The 18068-nt window shown below is 41.5% G+C and overlaps 1 protein-coding gene across 5 annotated transcripts; it reads right to left on the bottom strand.

Annotated features, from left to right (window-relative positions):
- Window positions 1–285: 285 nt before the first annotated feature.
- kctd17 (potassium channel tetramerization domain containing 17) lies at window positions 286–18068 on the bottom strand. Of its 5 annotated transcripts, none has more exons than XM_058620410.1 (7): window positions 17573–18068; window positions 8999–9107; window positions 8488–8579; window positions 7400–7543; window positions 5963–6088; window positions 5317–5458; window positions 286–3626 (listed from the first exon to the last, which is right to left on the bottom strand). In XM_058620410.1, exons 1-6 carry the CDS (start codon window positions 17948–17950, stop codon window positions 5357–5359), a joined length of 951 nt encoding a protein of 316 aa, XP_058476393.1. In that variant the 5' UTR covers window positions 17951–18068; the 3' UTR covers window positions 286–3626; window positions 5317–5356. The 5 variants fall into 5 exon arrangements, with proteins under 5 accessions (XP_058476393.1, XP_058476391.1, XP_058476392.1 ...); XM_058620408.1 differs by having other exon boundaries at window positions 7400–7546; window positions 17573–18067; XM_058620409.1 differs by having other exon boundaries at window positions 5327–5458; window positions 7400–7546; window positions 17573–18067.

Below are 18068 nucleotides of genomic sequence, written 5' to 3'. Positions count from 1 at the left end.
TTTCCTTCTTTGAAAGTCTTACCGTCAAATCAAAGCTTCAAAGAAACACTGAACCATATCTCATTGTTTTTAATTCACTTTCCTGTTCATGCTTTGCATATTTATATTTATATACACCTGCATGAGACGATGTGGGTCGTGCTCTTATTCTGAAGGCGCAGTGTAACTGCAGTAGTTGTGCTCACGTGACAGAAATGTCATATATTAATATCTGTTGAGAGTCTAAATCAATACATTTTCCATAAGAATCCTGTGTCACGTGAAAGAATCAGAGATTCAAATCTGTATTTTAAACCAAAAGGGAAATGAAGTTTTATTGTGACATTCATAAACAATATAAAAAAACAACAAATAAACAAAAAAATATGTGCTGTTCAGGCTCTAATGAAATACAGTTGTTTTTTCTTTTTATCCGAGGCCTTTACATTTCATGTGTCACATTGTTTTTGTTAACGAGAAAACAGCAGAAAACAGGAAAATCCAGCATTGGAAAAAAACAAAAACAAAGATTTGTACAGATTAATAAACCTCTATATAAACTTTTACACGTTTAAATATCATGTGGAAAACACGATATTGTACAAGTGTCGATAAGATTGAATCCAGCAAACCAAACGCGGCGTCTGGACAGGCAGACTTGAGGTTTATAAAAACTGACCTACGAACATGTTCCATTTAATAGAAAAACGACATCTGTTTAACAGCATTTTACACGTGAACAAAGACAATAACGAGCATTTTCAGTGAAACTCTGAGGAAAAACGTCCCCCCCGTGATGACATCGACCCTCCCGTAACATTAAACCCCCATAAGAATAAATTAGAAGAAAACAAAAAAATTTACAAAAAAAAACCACAAAGGTGTGACAATTTATACAAAATGGCAAGAACCTTCTACAAAAGCTGCTATAAACAGCAAACTCCACTGTCTGCGTTCTAATCTTTAACAAATCAAAGCTCTCAGCGCGCTCGTGTGCTGGAAGAATGTTAAATGTTACACGTTTTAAACGTTAACTCAAAACGAACTCGACACCTGTGATCATTGCCACGCACTGATCTTCGGACGCGTGGATTTTTGCTTGAACGCAAGGCACCGAATGATCAGAGAAACAATAAACATTAACACAATCACAAACGTCTCTTTCAGTCTTTTCCCCCCAAATAACATCATGTAATGATTATCATAAGCACAATGACTATGTGTAGCTTCCGCTATTTTTATTTTTATTTTTAACATTTACCGTAGTTTCATAATCCTGCAAAGAAGGTATTGCGAGGATCTTAAAAGGTGCATATTATGTGTTTCTAGTTTATAGGTCCAGTGTGTAGCTCGGCTATGTACAAGATAGTGTTTGGTACTTTTTGTTGTTGTTTTAGAGTCAATACTAAAATGTGACGTCATCACAGACAGACTGCCGGCCACTGATTGGTCAGAGAGAGAGAGAGAGAGAGAGCGGACGTTCCACACAGGAATCAAACTTGTAATAAGAGTGAGGAAATATTAGGTACTACTGTACTAGTTAACCAGTGGGTTTTAGGGCTGTCACGTTTTAACCGAAAATGCACATATTCACTCAAACGTAGAAGCACCTCGGTCTGTTTTTGGTGTAATTACCCTGTGTTCCAGCAGAGGGTGCAGTGAGCAAAGGTTGACGTTGGATCCACTTTTGAACACATCGGAAAAAAACAAGACGTGAAGTTTCGTTTGTTCTCAGAAAAAATTCTTAACCACACGTTTTGAAATATGGGAGGAAGCAGGAAATCGTAACCATCCTCCTGAACGGACGAAAGCATCCGAAAAGCAAAGTATTACCCGGTCTAAAATAATCTGCTGAGTCACCTGTTAGCTTAGCTGTTAGCTCCATCTGACTACAGCAGAAGAAGAGGCAAAATAGATGGGATTAACCTCACATAATTTACCGTAAAATCATAATTAGTAATAAATAATGCTGTGAATGCTGTTTATCTTTAAAAGGAACAATATATTATTCTTTTAAACTTAAGTTTTGGAAAAAAGTGACAGCACTGACATGTTATCTTTTGCTTTTTTTGGTATTTTACTGTGTGTATTTGTCACTATTGGATGACGACTACTACAAATCCCGCGATCCCACGTGTAAAGACATTACAGTGTTACATAAACATACTATAATGTTACACACTGGACCTTGAACGCTACAAATAGACACGACACTTTATCTTAAACGCACACAGAGACACACACACGTCATATTGTATTCTGCGACATAGGTTGTTGTTTTTTTTTAATTCCGTCATGAAAAGGTTGACGATGTTTGCTGATCGATTGTCTAACTGTGACTAAAACTGCTTATTGCATCATTTGTGTGTATCCTGTGTCCGTCTGGTTTTTGTTGTTGTTATTTAAAATGTAATATCGTTGGAGCGACATCGCTGTTGGACACACGTGTCCCACATATTTGTCTCTGTCCCGTGTAGTCCAGGAACATCACAGAGTGCATTTTTTTTTTTTTTTTAAACAATTCATATTATATGAACTGATTTCTGACATTCAACAACTACATCCCGAGCAGTATTTACCTACTGGACACTAAGAATTCATTCTTTGAGCTAATTTCATTGCATGCAATTACACACTATGGAGTTGGGGCAGTTCCACAGACGTTGGCAGGGGAACCATTGACGTGAAGTTCCTGTAGTTTGCCAGCAGAGGGCGTTAAATGTCGAATTGTGTGGACTCTTCACAGCCTCGGTCAATTTTAAAGGTGATATATGTGAGAAATGTATGATTATTAAGACATAGAATTGACCACGGTGTGTCACGTGAGAGCAGGGAAACGTGTTTAACTGATGGCAAAATAAATACATTTTCATTTGCAGGCGGTGAACTGTGTTTATGTTTTGGTTTTGTGCAGCTAAGTTGCTAAATGTTGGAAATACTGAACAATAAACCTAAAAAAGCCTTGGAAAAAGAGGAGAGGTCGTCATAAAACCTGCTGTACATACTTTACATATATCACCTTTAAAGCCAGTCGAAACCACGTGAGATTAAAGCATGTTCAGACTAAATGACCAACCTCATATACAATAAAACAAAAAGGCAGGATTAAGACTTTGGTCTCTACACAAAAAAAAAACCGAGAAGCTACAGGAATAAAAATAACGTCCTTAAGTACAAAGTCTGCGGAACAAGTGCATCCATCACTGGCTTATTTAACGAGCGGCGAGTCTGGGATATTGGATTAATTTTGATGCCACTGTGCTGGGCTGTGTTTACATTAGGAAATATAATGATCCATAATTCTTCGGGCACCGTCTTCAGTTTCTGCCTCGTCACAGTGACGCAACAGCAGCAGCAGCAGAAAGCAGCAGCAGCAGCAGCAGCAGAAAGCAGCTGCAGCGTCTCTCTATGTAATCAATACCGTGTCGATTTTCCTTCAGGCAGATCTTATATTGTCTGTCAGTGTGTAGTTAAGCACCAGCTTTTATCCTCTGGATCTTTGGTTATCAGTTACTAAGCTTGTGGTATGTTATTTTTCTGCGGTCCCTTGACGCTACACATAAACAAAATGATATATAACCGTATATGGACGCGTATAACGTGGACTTAAACCTCCTTTATATCCTTGAGCCATGGAGCTGGAAAAGCTGTGAAATGAAGGAAGAAAGAAAAGAAAAAAGACGTTAGTCAGTGCGGAATCATTGCAATCTGAATTTCAAACAAATAGAAAAACTGTTTTTGATGATGATCTACGTTTGGCTGTGAAGATGGTGATAATGGTGATGATGATGATGGTGACGGATGAGAGCTTTACTAACGTGCACGGCTGGGTGACGTCAACAGAAATCCTCGTTAAGGTTACGTGTCTTTGTGTAGCCTTGAACATTGACTTATTTCTTCCATATACGTTATATGTGGTGGTGAGGGTGACTGAGAATAGAGCGTGTACACAGACCGAGGAGGACATCTAACGCTACTGCTGCACCAAAAAAGGTCAGGGATATTTCATGTCACAGCAACCGGTAATGAGAGCCCTCAGAGCGACAGCGCTCAATCAATATCCTCCTCCGTGTGTGTGTGTGTGGTATAGAAGCTGGAGCAGGTCCTTATGACAGTGAGTAGAAACGTGACGTTTTTATTTACTGGTCAATTAGGAGAAAATCACGTTGTAGGCCGTAGGAAAAAAGTGATTTATTAAACTGTAAAAACAGCTCAGCGCACTGCTGATACTGTTCTTTATTCTACTTTAGTCTAGGGCTGAAGAAGTCATTGTTTTTGTCTCATCCTACAGTCTTTGTTTCTCACAGAGCTGCACAAATATCACACAGCAATCGTTTTAAATATGATTTTTCGAATGAAAAGGAGTACAAATAGAAGTTTTTTTGCGTCACTTTTTAGGCCCTCTCACTTTCAATTTTCCACGTTTTTTCACCTAACGTCTGTCACGCGTACATTTTCGGTTTGCAAAATTTCGCGCTCACAAATGCAAGAATACAACAACTCCTTGCATTTCAATAGTGATGTAAACATTGCCATTCCCCCTGATATCGCAAGTCATATCACAATTCCGGACAAAATAATCTCAATTGAAACACACTGAAATTCACTACAAATATGGTCCGATTCTGCAATAACACAAATAATTATGTATAATATTTCATTTATATTTAATATCTGGTGTATTTCACTAAATTGGATATAATAAATGATGATGATTATCAATGAAACGGCCTTTAAAACCAGGAAGTTACCTATATGACAATATCCAAAATCCATATCCAATCCATCTATACTGTCACGAATCACAGTATAGATAAAATATCGATATATTATCTTGTAGCCCTACTAAAAACTCACTAGAAGAGATAATCAGCTCTAAAATCAGTAAGTTATTGTTTTTAATGTTTAATGTTAATGTTGTTTTTAATGTTGAAAGATAAAGATGTGAGTTCCGTTGCCCGCGTTGACGCTGTCACTCAATGAGTCTGCAGATAAAAGCAGCTAAAGCCCCACGAGCATCTCTACAACAGCATCATTACAGTACAGATGGGATTAGGATTATTTTTGACGGCATACACAACAACTTTTCCCACAGGTCTGACGGACACGAGTTTAAACATGAAGCCGAATTTGAACTGCAGGGGTTGTTTTTTTCTGAGGCAATTTTTATTTTGTCCAGATTCAGAGCTCAAAACTCAGATTCAGTGTCATGAAACAGAGCGCGGATTTCTGTCGACATCACACACACACACACACGTACAAAAAAAAACAAAAACACACACACTAAAATCTAAGGTCGATCTACTGTACTTGCACATCTATCGCACAGTTCCTCACCCATTCCCACCTCTCTCTGGAACAAAGAAACATGACTCCCTCATTCTCTAAGCCACTCATTTGGTGCGGTATCTCTCCCTCCCTCCTCCTCCTCCTCCTCCTCCTCCTCCTTTGCTGCTTCCTCCTCCTGCATCTCCGCCGGCTTCATTCAGCAAGAAGGGTGGAGGGGGGTGGGTTAGGGGAAACACAAAAGAAAAGAAAAAACAAACAAAGACACAAAAATGACAAAAAAATGAACAAGCTGATGAGTGTCAGTGAGTGGATCATGTGGAACTGAGAGCTAAATAGTGCGATATATATTATATACATCTATATATCCATGTGGAAAAAAAGAAAAAGAGAGGACATGGACATCATAGTGTTAGAGGAAGAGAGGGGAAGAGACAGATCGATGGTAGAAGGGAAGAGAGGGAGCTCTGTGAACGATGGAGTGAGTGAGTGAGTGCGTCTGCGAATGACATTTGGAGGTGAGTGACATTTGGAGCTTTCAGAGGAGAGAGCGCACGATCAAAGCATCACTCGCATCCACTTCAGTAACAGGAGGTGAAGGATCCCCCCTCTTCACACGCACAGAAAGAAAGAAAGAGAGAGGAAAAGACCACACGAGGACACACAAAGCCTCACAGAGTTTTAGAGAGAGTTTTACCTTCGTTTTGTGACTCTGCTCTTGAACTAGCCCAGACCCGGGCGTGTGGAGCTCCTTGGAGACGACGCACAGAAACTCAGCCTGGTCCTCCGTCCCGTAGCTGTAGGACGAGCCGATGTTGACCATCTACAGAGAAGAGAGAGCGAGAGAGAGATGCAGAGAAAGACACAGTCAGTGTCGGGAAGATATAAAGAGATTACAGCAAGAGAGACGGAGCGAGAGCGGACGTCCCCCATACTACAGCAAGGAAGGGATTTGAGGAGGGGTTCATGCGTGGAGGGAGAGAAAATACCCTGCAGTCACCAAACTACAGAGGCATTAATTGTGCTTGTGGGAAACAGTGAAGCTTCTGCGTGAAAATTGTGTGCAGATCGCAGCTGAGCGGCATGCAGAGAGGAGCCCGGTGCCAGAGCGGTGGGTGAGAGGAGGGGAGGGAGGAGGAGGAGGAGGGCGGTGTTTATGTGTGACATCTGGGCTACAGTGTGGTTAAAACGACTGTCACTACTGAATTATAACGTCTCTCTCTCTCTCTCCACTAGTAAAATAAGAGCACAGACGCTTTGAAGTGTGGCTGTGCTCGGTCCTGACAGAGAGCACCGTGTGTGTGTGTGTGTGTGTGTGTGTGTGTGTGAGATCCAGCCTGACAACATGGCATTACACTGGCTCTCAGTGAAAACATGGCATTATCATTATGTTAACAACACTGTACAGCAGTGGCGGCTGCTGTGGTCTTTGAAACTGGGGGGGAGCTCATTTCAGGCCCAGTTATTTATACATAAATTCTGCAAGAACAGGGAAACGTGATAATTATGTACATAATTATGTATATTATTTACCGCGAATATGTACAAAAACAAACACGACGACCAGCTATCTGTCTACAGACGTCCCCTCGCAAAATCCGCGCATGACTAAGGCTCTGCTGTCCTCAAAAAAATAAAAAAATGGCTCCGCCTTTTCTGACAGTGCAGGAGCCCAGCATCCATGCCCCGCCCACTGCTCCATTGACTCCCAGAGAAGTTGAGCTTCCGTGGAAGTCGAGCTCACCGCCGTCCCATAGCTGAGCTTCAAGTGTTTTTTATTCTTAGAGTCCGGTGCATGTTAAGTATTACATATTTAGCAGTAGTACATATTTGACTTTGACTTTCAATGCCGCCTCCATGAGTCCATTCAAATGTGTTTGAGACCCTTAATTTAGATTTAAGTGACACAAAATGGCGATTTGTATTTTTATTTAAAAGAAAGAACTGGCTAATTGGGGCCTTGAAGCTTACGGGGACTCGCTAGATCAAAAACATGAAACAGAAAACTCTAGTTTAGTGTGAAAAGTCTGATTGTTATGTGGAAGTGCAAACAGCAAAGGCTCAGATCAGGACCAAAGGGATCGGGCCAAAGGGGGTCAAGAATGAAGGGTCAGCAGCAGCGAGTCCAACCCACAGTCCAGAGCAGTCCGGTGCGGGGCTTTCTGCAGGCGCGCACGCTGACCTGCTCAAACTTCCAGCCGTCCGACATCGTGGAGACCATCTGGGTCAGCTCCTCCTCCTGGCACTGCAACACCCGGTAGACATGTTTGGGCGGCACCTGCTGATGAGAGAGAGAGAGAGAGAGAGGGGGAGGAGGAAGAAGAGGAGGTGGTGAAATAATAATAATAATTGAACCTTAAAAAACATGTTGATTCCGCTGTAAGACTGACAGTGAGCCTGCATGCACCCTGGAACTGAGCGAGCTAAATGGAACTCAGCCATCATTCATTCATTTGATTATTTACACCTGTCTATTGGGAGAATATTTACACCCTGATGCGGCATTAGTTTGTTACCCAGCACCATTCTCTTACAGCGGTTTAACAGTCATTAAAAATACTACATGACATCTATATATGAATTAAAAGTTTGTGCTGCAGCTTTCTCTACATAGAACAATGAGCTGTGAATACTCTTTGAACACACTATAGTTTAAAAAGTGTTGTTTTAGACCGTATTTACGCCGTTTTTCTTCAAACTGCAAATCGTGAATATCACAAGGATAAGGTCACTAAAACATTGTTGAGAAACGTTACATAAATAAATAAATGTGGCCTCAGTGTCGTGAGCTCAGAGGTTAATGAAATCCAGGTCATCACACCCAGAAAGGCCCCAAACATGTCAAGCACTCAGCGACCAGTGAACCTTTAAAACAACAGTATATTTAACATGACGACATGCAGCAAACAGAAAGGAGAAAATAACAATAATAATAATATATGAGATTGTGGGCCGAGTGAAGAACCAACACTTCTATTTTCAAAGAACAATAGTGGCGCGTGGGTGAGTGTGTCTGAGAGGGCGGAGGGAGCCAGGTCTCCACAGAGAAGCACACAAGTGTGAAATCACTGACAAAAAGGAAGAAAATGAACCAAGGGGATTGCACTCACACACGCCATTATCATGCTGTGTGCTCGTAAATAATACCACATCAATCCTTACATATGATTCATATTTTGTGTCCAAAATGTCCTGATTGAAAACACTCTGTTGTATCCATACCTGCGTGGCCTTGGAGTCTCTCTCCACGATCCTCTCCTTGATCAGTTTGATGAGCGGCGTAATGTTGTAAAACTCCGCCTCCTCCAGCACGCCTAACAACAAACAAGTGGAGGACATGTTATTTCGTATAACTCAACTCTTTCCAACCATTTTCATCTGATTTTAACCCTTAGTGCTCATGGCACGGATCTGTGCCGCAGGCCGTGTTGATGAGTCGCGTTAATTGTGCAGAAGTAACAGAATGGACCGTTTTTCTTTTGTTTTTGTTCAAGCCAAGCGAACTTTTGGACTGTTGACGTATTTCCAAATTTCACAAATTCAATTCTAAAAAGAGTACTTTTTTTGCTCGGGTGTGTTTATATAGTTGAAAACAACATAAAAGTTTCATCAGATTGCCTACAGGTGGTGCTGAAAGAAGAATATAAGACACTCTATATTGCACGTATATGCTTATAGCCTCCGTATTTACTCTCTTTATAAGTGAAAAGTTAAGAGTTAACGTGTACGAGACCTTCTTCCGCCAGCTCCTTGTTGTAGACCAGTTTTCCATGCCGCAAGTAGTTGAGGATGGGGCCGAAGTAGGTGGGGTCTCTGTCAATCACATAGGCGCCCGTCTCGTCCTGTTACAGAGGAGGAATCACACACACACACACTGTCCATTATAGCATCACCATAACAGTCACTGCATGTATTCAGATTCCTGACGTAAGCCTCTTTGTGTTTTTATGGTAATAAAAGAGAAATAACAGTGTGTTTGTCAAGTTCCTCAAGCAAAGTCGAGCCTTGTTGTGATTGTTTTTTTTTCTATTTTTATACATAAAAGTTCACTGGCTTGAGAGAGAGGGAAAAAAAACATCCTGGTTGGCTATTTTCATCTTAAGTATGCAGCTTTGGCTGCCCACACTGGACGCACGCCAGCCAGATACACTTGCTTATGACTTCCCCTTCAAAATAAAAGTCCCAGAGAGAACAAATGACGTCATGTTTTACATTTCTTTTGAGAAATAAAAATACCTGTAGAACGTTAAAATGACTAAATTAAACAATATGATGTGTTAACTGGTAGTTAACTGTTAAGATTTTGTCAGTTAACAGTTTCCTGCTTTTCTATTAAACATTGTTGTTGCTTTTAAACACAATGCTGCCATTTTACTCGTCCCTTGAGATCTTCCTGCTGTGACAGTTTTTGAGTACTGTACAAAAAGCTTTGTTGTTCCTATGTCCATCAAACTCTGTGATCACTGACATTTGGAGTGGAATGATGTGACAAAAAGTTCATCTTATATATAAGCAAACTATCAATGAGTCTGTGTGTGTGATGCTCAAGCATGTATTGAGTAAAATACCTTTTTCACAGTCTTATATGTGTAAGAGTAGATCTCACTGACTAAACACTTGACATTTTAACCCGTAGAAGCTGATTTTTAATCTGAAAAATGTGTTATTATAGCGTTGCAGAAACAACAAATCTAACGGTAGCCTAAGACTTTTACGCAGTACTGTATGTCCACAGCTTCTGTCCCTACCTCCAGGCTACTTCAGCTGTTATGTCACGACTATTATCCTCCAACATACTGTACGCACACGCACAAATACACAGACCCTGCTCTTCCTCGTGATGACCGCTTAAGGCAAACTTTTAGAGCCGAGCTCACAAAAGAACGGCTGCTGCTGAAGAAGAAATCCATATAAACACATACAGGGTCTTCACATGCAGAGTTTCAAGCACAGGGATGTGTGCATCACTGTATGAAAGGGGTCGTGAAAGGGTCACGTTAACTGATTATTTGTCAATAACACACAGCTTAGTGGGTTGTAAAACAAACGTAAACAGGCGGAGGATTCACAACAACGCCATGTTGACGTTCAGCTAACTCATGTTCATAGACTAGAGGTGGGATTCGGTATCGGTCAGGGGCCGTCCACACGGAAACAGGTTTAGGTGGATATTAGGTTTTGGCGTTTTAGGGGACTTGAAACTGTATTTTTCGAAAAGAAACCAACTACTGTCAATGAAAAGTAACTGAAGTCAGCGTGAAGAAAAGAAAAATATCCTTTACGTTTCCGTGGCCTCATTTTCTCCAAGACTTCCATTCTAAATGACTTGCAACCAGCAGAGTTGCCCCCTAGTGGCTATTCAATATACTGTCACTTCCTGGTAGGCTTTGAGAAAACAAGTCCATATAAATGCTATATGGAATACACATTTGTTTTTTAATGACAGATGGTGTAATGTCAGCCCATCGTTGTCCCTGGCGGTCATTTCTGACTCCAGCCAATCTTTGCATTCTGAAGAGGCGTCCACAGTGAGAGACGTGAATTGACTGCAGTAATGAAGACACCGACAAACATGAGTGGACTGGTTCTGACTGTAAAGCACTGCGAGGAGAGGACACAGAGACTGGCGGAGGACAAATATGATGACTTATCGCCAACAAAAACCCAAAAAAAACACACTGCTGTCCTGTTAGAAATGAAGGTCAGGGAAACTTGCACACACACACTACACATAAAGACGCATGAAGAGACAGTGGGACACAGACAGAGAATGAGGATGCATGGAATACTGCTGTGTGTGTGTGTGTGTGTGCGTGACAAGGAAATACACAGAGGCTAAAGGGACAGAACCGAGGGACAGGATGTGAAAATCAAGAGGCAGCTTGTATAGAAAGCGCTGTGTGTGCGTGTATGTGTGTGTGTCAGCATTGAAAAATCACAGTGATTAGTCCATAGAAGGGCTGTGACTGTAGCATGGAGCATGAGCACACACACACACACACACACACAGACACACACAGACACACACAGACACACACAGACACACACACACAGAGAGAGAGCTGCCGGTGGAAGAGAGCTGTGCCTCATCGACGTGACTTGACTTGACAGTGCGGGCATGACGATGCTAAGGAAGAGCTTCCTAAATGTGTCACGGCCATGTTGTTGCTCTCACAAACACACACACACACACACACACACACAGTTAGCGGTTATTCTCAGTGACAGAGTTATTTGCAGCTTTAGAACATTAACTTTAAAGCTGCAGTGTGAAAGTTTGGGGTTGATTTTATTGTTATTATTCTGTCAGCATTTGTCTCCATTTGGAGGGATGAGTAAACTTTCTTTGTATGCGGTGACTTTATCTGAAAGCGAGGGAGCGTTTGTGTGTATGCATTGGGGGGTCGGGGGGTAAGAAGTGTTTACCCATCAAACTGCTGAACAAGCAGGGGGTTTCTTGAGCAGTAGAATTCCCCTCTGTTTGGATCAACATTCATCAGTCAATCCAGGGCGGTCTTATCACCTGTTTCCACCGAGTGGAACGGTCTAGTTTTTTTGTGTTTCAATTAGGAATCGTACTAAAATGAGCGGCCCCTACCATTACATATTTCAGTACCCTGATATGGGTGGAGCTAGACCCACGACAGTCAGCTGATTGGGCGACGGAAAAGCATCACTCCCTTGCGACCGGTGGTTCTTCAACGGCCGCAGTCTATTCTCTATATTCTCTAAAATATTCTCTCAAATAATTAGGGCACAGCACACACCCCTCCTTCCAAGTAAATGTACTGTTCTCAGTCGAAACGTGAGCCTGGCCGAGGGTTTGACCGTTCCAAACCGAACCGTACCGTGATGGAAACACGGCTTTATTCTTAGTGAAAAGTTCTCGCAACTTATAAAATGGCTTTTCCTTCCTGTCTTAAAATACTAGAACAAATACTTATGGAGTTGTAATTCTATAAAGGTCTGACACACTGTTGCCTTGTGTGTGATGAATGCACTCGTTCCTGTTCCATGAAAAAATGTGAACAAACTAGTTCTGTCATGTATAAAGTTTTATAAAAGAAAAACATATATGGGTTAATGCGGCGACTTCCTGACACAGATGCACCCATTGTTATGTAGATGCTGAAATTATTGTTCATGTTATTCTGAGCTGAGAGAAGTGTGATTTTCTAATTGGAGATCATTCTGCACAGCACAGATGGTCTGGCTGAACCAATGACAGTGTTGCTGACATTTTTTGATGTAGGAGGCGTCGAGCCGCCCTGCACTGACAAACACATTTGATATCATGTGCCTTAAACTCTACCACGGTGGTTTAAAAAGCTTTGCGTTAACAGAAATTAACAGAAAGACCTCTGAAGTTCTCAGTTCATTGTCTTGTTTTTGTAAAATCCCCCCCCCCCATTGACGCAATTAAAATGTCTTACTGTTTGGCCTCATAGAGGCGTCTGAAAGTTTCCTAATGGAAACAAAAAGGCAAGTCCACACAACACTGTGCTATTTAATCAAATATAAAAAATCTTGGTGCCTGCCAATACCTCATATTACACAGATACCGACAGTGAGTTCAGGCATGTTGGTGGAATTCAGGCTGGATTTAAGGATTTAAAAGTAAAATCACTCTGGTTTTAATATGAAACAATAAGTCACAGAGCCGTGGTAATACAGTTACATGGTTATATACAAACAGCTACTGTGTTACACCCGCTGACCAAATGTTATCTGGGTATCGAAGCTACGTCATGTAATTGGCTCGGGATGGCACAAGGATAGCTTGGGCAGAATGAACAGCGGGGGCAGCAGAGGTGCCGCTCATCTCATTATAACAGTCAAACACAGTGTAAATATGTGTGTTACTGGGGGGTTAATTTAAAAAAAACAGTCCAGAACCCCTGAGCAGAGACGCATCAACGTCATTAAGAAGGCAACCAAAATGATCTTGGATTCAAGAAAATAAAAGCCTTTAATATTTCGCGGATATTCATGGGTATAATAATCATATCCAGAGGAAACGCAGCCGTCAAAGCCTTCCTTGATGTCCTGGCATTATGGTTTTTACTGGTGCATGTGCAGAACGCCAAGTCTCACTCCAGTCTGACTAAGCGTATAAATGCAGGAGTAATTGGACTATGCTTTATCGCATTATCTAGGTACGATAGTCCGACTAGTATTAGCTCGATTCTAGTCGGACTAACGTGTTTACATGACATTAATAAAACTGAATTATTGTCTTAGTCCGGCTAGAATTGGACTTTTAACATGCATGTAAACAAACTGTATAGTTTGACCGGTCAAAAGTTAGGACAGGATTTGTGCAGGACGTTAGATTTAGCTCCATGTGTTCTTTCTTGAATGTGTCTATTCTTTTTTTGCTTCCCATCATTTTAGCAGAGGTGATCTTTGCTTCAAGTGAAGACGCTGTGAAACTAATCTGTAGAGTTTGGGAGCATAATGTCGTACAGATTAGTCATTCTGGGGGCCATTGTTGCCATGCAGGTACTGTGGAATCTGCAATGCTGCGATGTCCACAGATAGCTCATGAAATCATATAGTTCAGCTTCAGCCACCTGTATTGACTGGTGCCACTATAGAGGACAGTTGAAGTTGCATCAGTGACGGATCTTTTCTCCTGGTTAACTGTGTGATCAGTCTGCCATATCATTTCTACTAGTACAAAAAAAAACCACTACGACCTCTGCAGTGAAAAGCCACTCTCTTTCACTCTCAGGTCAAAAGACTCAGCAGTAGACAAACAACAGCATAACACGACACCCCGATGAATTCTACCTGTGGGTGAATTTTGACAGTCTAGACTCTGACTCTGCACATTTCTCCAGTTTCGCCCCATGCAGGCATCAATGTGATCATCAGAGAGTCTGCAAGAGAGACTGAAAGGAGCGGTGTAAAAAGGCAAACCACTGTAACGTAACATGGTCATGGTGCTCACCAAAGACACAAAACAAAAAGGCACAAAAACTCCCTACGTTCACAAAGGCAATTTTCCTTCAGGCGACTGGAGCTATAAACACAAGCGTCAATCTTCTCTCTCTCGACTTTGAAAACAGTCTCTGTAAATGACCTTGCGTTCATGGTAAAGACGCATTAACAATTCACTAAATGACATAAACGCCAGACAACATACGATACACGTCCTGAGGATCAATTGGCAAAGCTCCATCTTTTTTTAAAGCTGTTTTAAGGTGTGTTTTCATTTAAATTCTGACTTCTGAAAGTCTCTGGAGATTTGGGACTTTGTGATAACGTAAAGAAATAAAATATGCAGAAGACAAAAGGATGTGAGGACAGGACAGAGTGTTTTTTAACATGTGCGTGAGGCAGTGATTTGGTTTGTGACTGTGTGTCTTCAGGGGGAGCTGCTGCCAGGTCGCAGCTGAAGGTCACACGGGAGTTTTCTTTCCACAGGAGCCTCGCGGTGCAGCAGGGGAACAGTCATCACTACAGCATAGCAATAAAAAAATAAATAAAAAAAACTCCCAAGTCAAATTTTGGAGGTTATTTCACTTCAGAGGAGGCCGTGTTTTTTTATCTACAGCATCTATGAGACACTGGGGGACAGTTTAAAGGTCCAGTGTGTAAAATTTATAGGCGTACAAGCTGAGTGTATAAATTGGTGTTTTTAATTATCCCAGAATGAGCTTTCTATATTTATATCAAGATGTAAGTCAGCTCAGAGGCCGCCATTTTGGACCACCATGTTCTCAAGTGACAAACTAACTAACTCTGAGGAAAAAGTCCTAAATTCATTTTAAGTCACATTTTAAAGCAGGAAACCAAAAAGTGTTTGGCCTTAAATGATATGACTATGATATTTTTGATATCAAATTTATGTTATTTAACAAAAAAATCGTTGCATTTCTCAAATAAAACAACCAAATACTGATCTCTCCGGGGGCTTTAAGATACAGCACTCTACTTCTCTGTTCACATAATTACACTGATCTGTAAATAAACTGAGCACGAGCAGACATGTATCTAATTTTCAAACAAAGAGCAGACACAGATGAGAGGTTTTCGGTGACTACATGTCGACTTACAGCAGAGTCCGGGCTGCAATAAGAAACCGACCCCCCCCCTCCACTCTCTCTGCCACACACACACGCAGCATAATAGAAACCTGCATCATTCATGAGTCTTGCTCTCGCCAGCTCTTTATAGTGTGTAACGTCTACATGTGACTGGAAGACACTTAATACATGCCTCGCTTTCTCTCCCTCTCTACATACATACATACTGTATATGTATATATACACATATATATACATATATACATCTAATATATACACATATACTATAAATACATATGATGCTAGCTGTACGGCAGCTCCTGAGTGTGCGCTGTTCCCTGCAGAAGAGGCGGCACGTGTTCATGCATCTGACTCAGGTTGAATTCACACACCACAAAATGATGCTCAGGCACACACACACACACACACACACGCGGAGTAAGAGGAGACATGACACATATGTACAGTACAGTTCAGTCCAGTCGGTCATTGGACAATTCCATGCCTCTTCTGGGGCTGCAGCAGGTGTTCATTTCAGAATCACAATTGTCTTTCTTGGCCAAGTAATGCAAGGAATTTGACTGTTTTTATCCACTTTTTATTAATACCCGCTTAGTGAGAGAGTGTACTGTAAAATAGCAGGTTTACGTATTGTTTTCAAATCAGAATTTGAAACAACCCTTTCTGCAAATCGCAAAGGATCGCAAACTGAATTAAAAACGCAGCTCATACACGTTTGAAAGAATTATCTTCCAGTTGCCGTCCTTGCACTCGCATGTATTAATGCTCCAACATATTTCCAATCTGTTACACGTTACAACCGTTGAACCGAAAGCTTGACTAAAAATGTGTACAATTAAGCAACGTTTATCGTTTAAGTTGCACAAGTTGCAGCTGAATATCCCTCCCACTTACCCTATGTAGCCTTTAGTTCGCATCAGTCAGTAACACAATGTAGGATTTGCTCTCTGGCTCCCCCCCGGTCAGTAAGCGGTATTGTTTGCTACAACTGTCGTAAAAAAAATATAGGGACCCATGATATTTTCAGCACAATATTGCATTTATTTATTTTTATTTAAATGTATGTCTACATCTGCTGCGACGTGAGTATGAAAAATATTGTGTTCATTTCTGTCACGCCAACGATACCAATGAACCAGGTACGATAGCTTGTGTTATAGCATTTTCTACAAACATACATTATATTATTTTTCATTATATTAAGAGACGGAAAACGAAACCTTTGTGTTTGCGTTTTGTGCAGCTTGCATTTTTAACCCAGCTTATGTAAACCTATTGCTCATTGTATGCACATGGTTTGAATCATTTATGGAATAGATGTACGAGAGGGGGTGAGATGACTTCAGTAGCGCGGCCTGGATGGTGTTGTTCACCCTTTTCTAAGTTCTCGTACCATACCATGTAGAGTTGATTTGAATTTTAGCTTTCATTTCTGCCAAATGAGCGTAACTTGACCTAGATTTCACACAAACACACATATAGGAATGATTCCACAGCAGATTAAAGTTTACACTACATACTATCACTGCTCAGATTCTGATGGATATTTCTGATCTTCTGTCACCAATTCTCAAATGGAACTTTACCACATGCAGCCAAATCCTTTAACCCTGGCATTCCCAAAGACTGGATCGTGACCCACAAGAGATTTATTTTGGGTTGCTAAAACAATTGCTTATTTTTTTCCACTCTTTTCAGGAGAATTATCAGTTCAAACATGCCCCAAAATTTTGTTGTGATTAAGATATCACACATGTAGGGCTAGGAAATAGCTTATTATATGTGATATATGTGATATTAGGTGCTACACAAATGATAGTCAATCATAATGTTATATCATGCACTTATTTGCTATTGAAAATGATTAATTATGATCACATAATGTGGGGGGTTTAAGAGAATCACTTGCTTCTGAGCAGCGCAGGCAAACTACAATGTGAACCAGTGAAGGAATGTTGTAGAGATGTTATTGTGGTGTAGCTACCACACACACACACACACACACACACACACACACAGAGAGACTGGTCAGTTCAAAATGTCTTTCAGGCCAGGTCAATAACAGCCATATTTAAGGGCTAATGTGCCCTTATTAAAAATGGAAAAATCTTAAATGAACTGGCTAAAACTATCAAATTAAAACGTTGCACGCTAATGTGTAAGTTTAACGCAGTTAAAGAAAAGACATAAATGATATCGCCACTAAAACGAAGTGTTTTTTTTATTGTTTTAACCGGGGATTGACGTGGACTCACGGTGTCTGAGTGCAGGTCCTGCTGCTGGCACAGCCGGTAAAGGAACGAAGTTTGTTCTTTGAGCAGAGTCTGTCGCGTCGTGAGGAACACGGTGCCGCCGACGTTCAGCCGGACCCACTTCCCGTTGCTCCCGCCGCTCGGGTTGATGACTGAGCCGTTGCCGATGCTCTGTGACGCCGTCCCGGGCTCCGTGGTGTCGCTGCTGCTGCTAGTGGTGGCGGCGGTGGTGGTCGCGCTCTCTCCCGCCTCGCTGTCTTTGTTGTTATTATTGTTGTTATTGTTGCTGTTGCTGTTACTGTGGTGATGGCAGTCGGGTTGCGTCGACAACTGCGGAGCGTCGTCCACCGGTTCCAGCTGGTCCTCCGCCGTCGTTGCCATTTGGGAAGAAGCCGCGAGACACGAAGTGAAAACGGCTGAGGGAGTCCGCCTGTGTCCGCTGATCGCTCCGCTATTTCCCTCCGTGACCAAACGAACAAGCTCCGCCCACCACCTCGCG

The sequence above is a fragment of the Solea solea genome, chromosome 21 (genome assembly GCF_958295425.1).
Source record: "Solea solea chromosome 21, fSolSol10.1, whole genome shotgun sequence".
Lineage (NCBI taxonomy): Eukaryota > Metazoa > Chordata > Actinopteri > Pleuronectiformes > Soleidae > Solea > Solea solea.
This window is presented reverse-complemented; position numbering and strand designations above follow the sequence as displayed.

Bases quoted from the DNA above. Each gene is read 5' to 3' on its own strand.
- kctd17 (XM_058620408.1), bottom strand. From the start codon at position 17,950: ATGGCAACGACGGCGGAGGACCAGCTGGAACCGGTGGACGACGCTCCG. The intron at 6,089-7,399 runs GTGGGTTGGACT...TCTTCTCTGTAG, and splicing joins GCACCGGACTGCTCTGGACT to ATGGTCAACATCGGCTCGTC. The intron at 5,459-5,962 runs GTAAAACTCTCT...TGCTGAATGAAG, and splicing joins AGCAGAGTCACAAAACGAAG to CCGGCGGAGATGCAGGAGGA.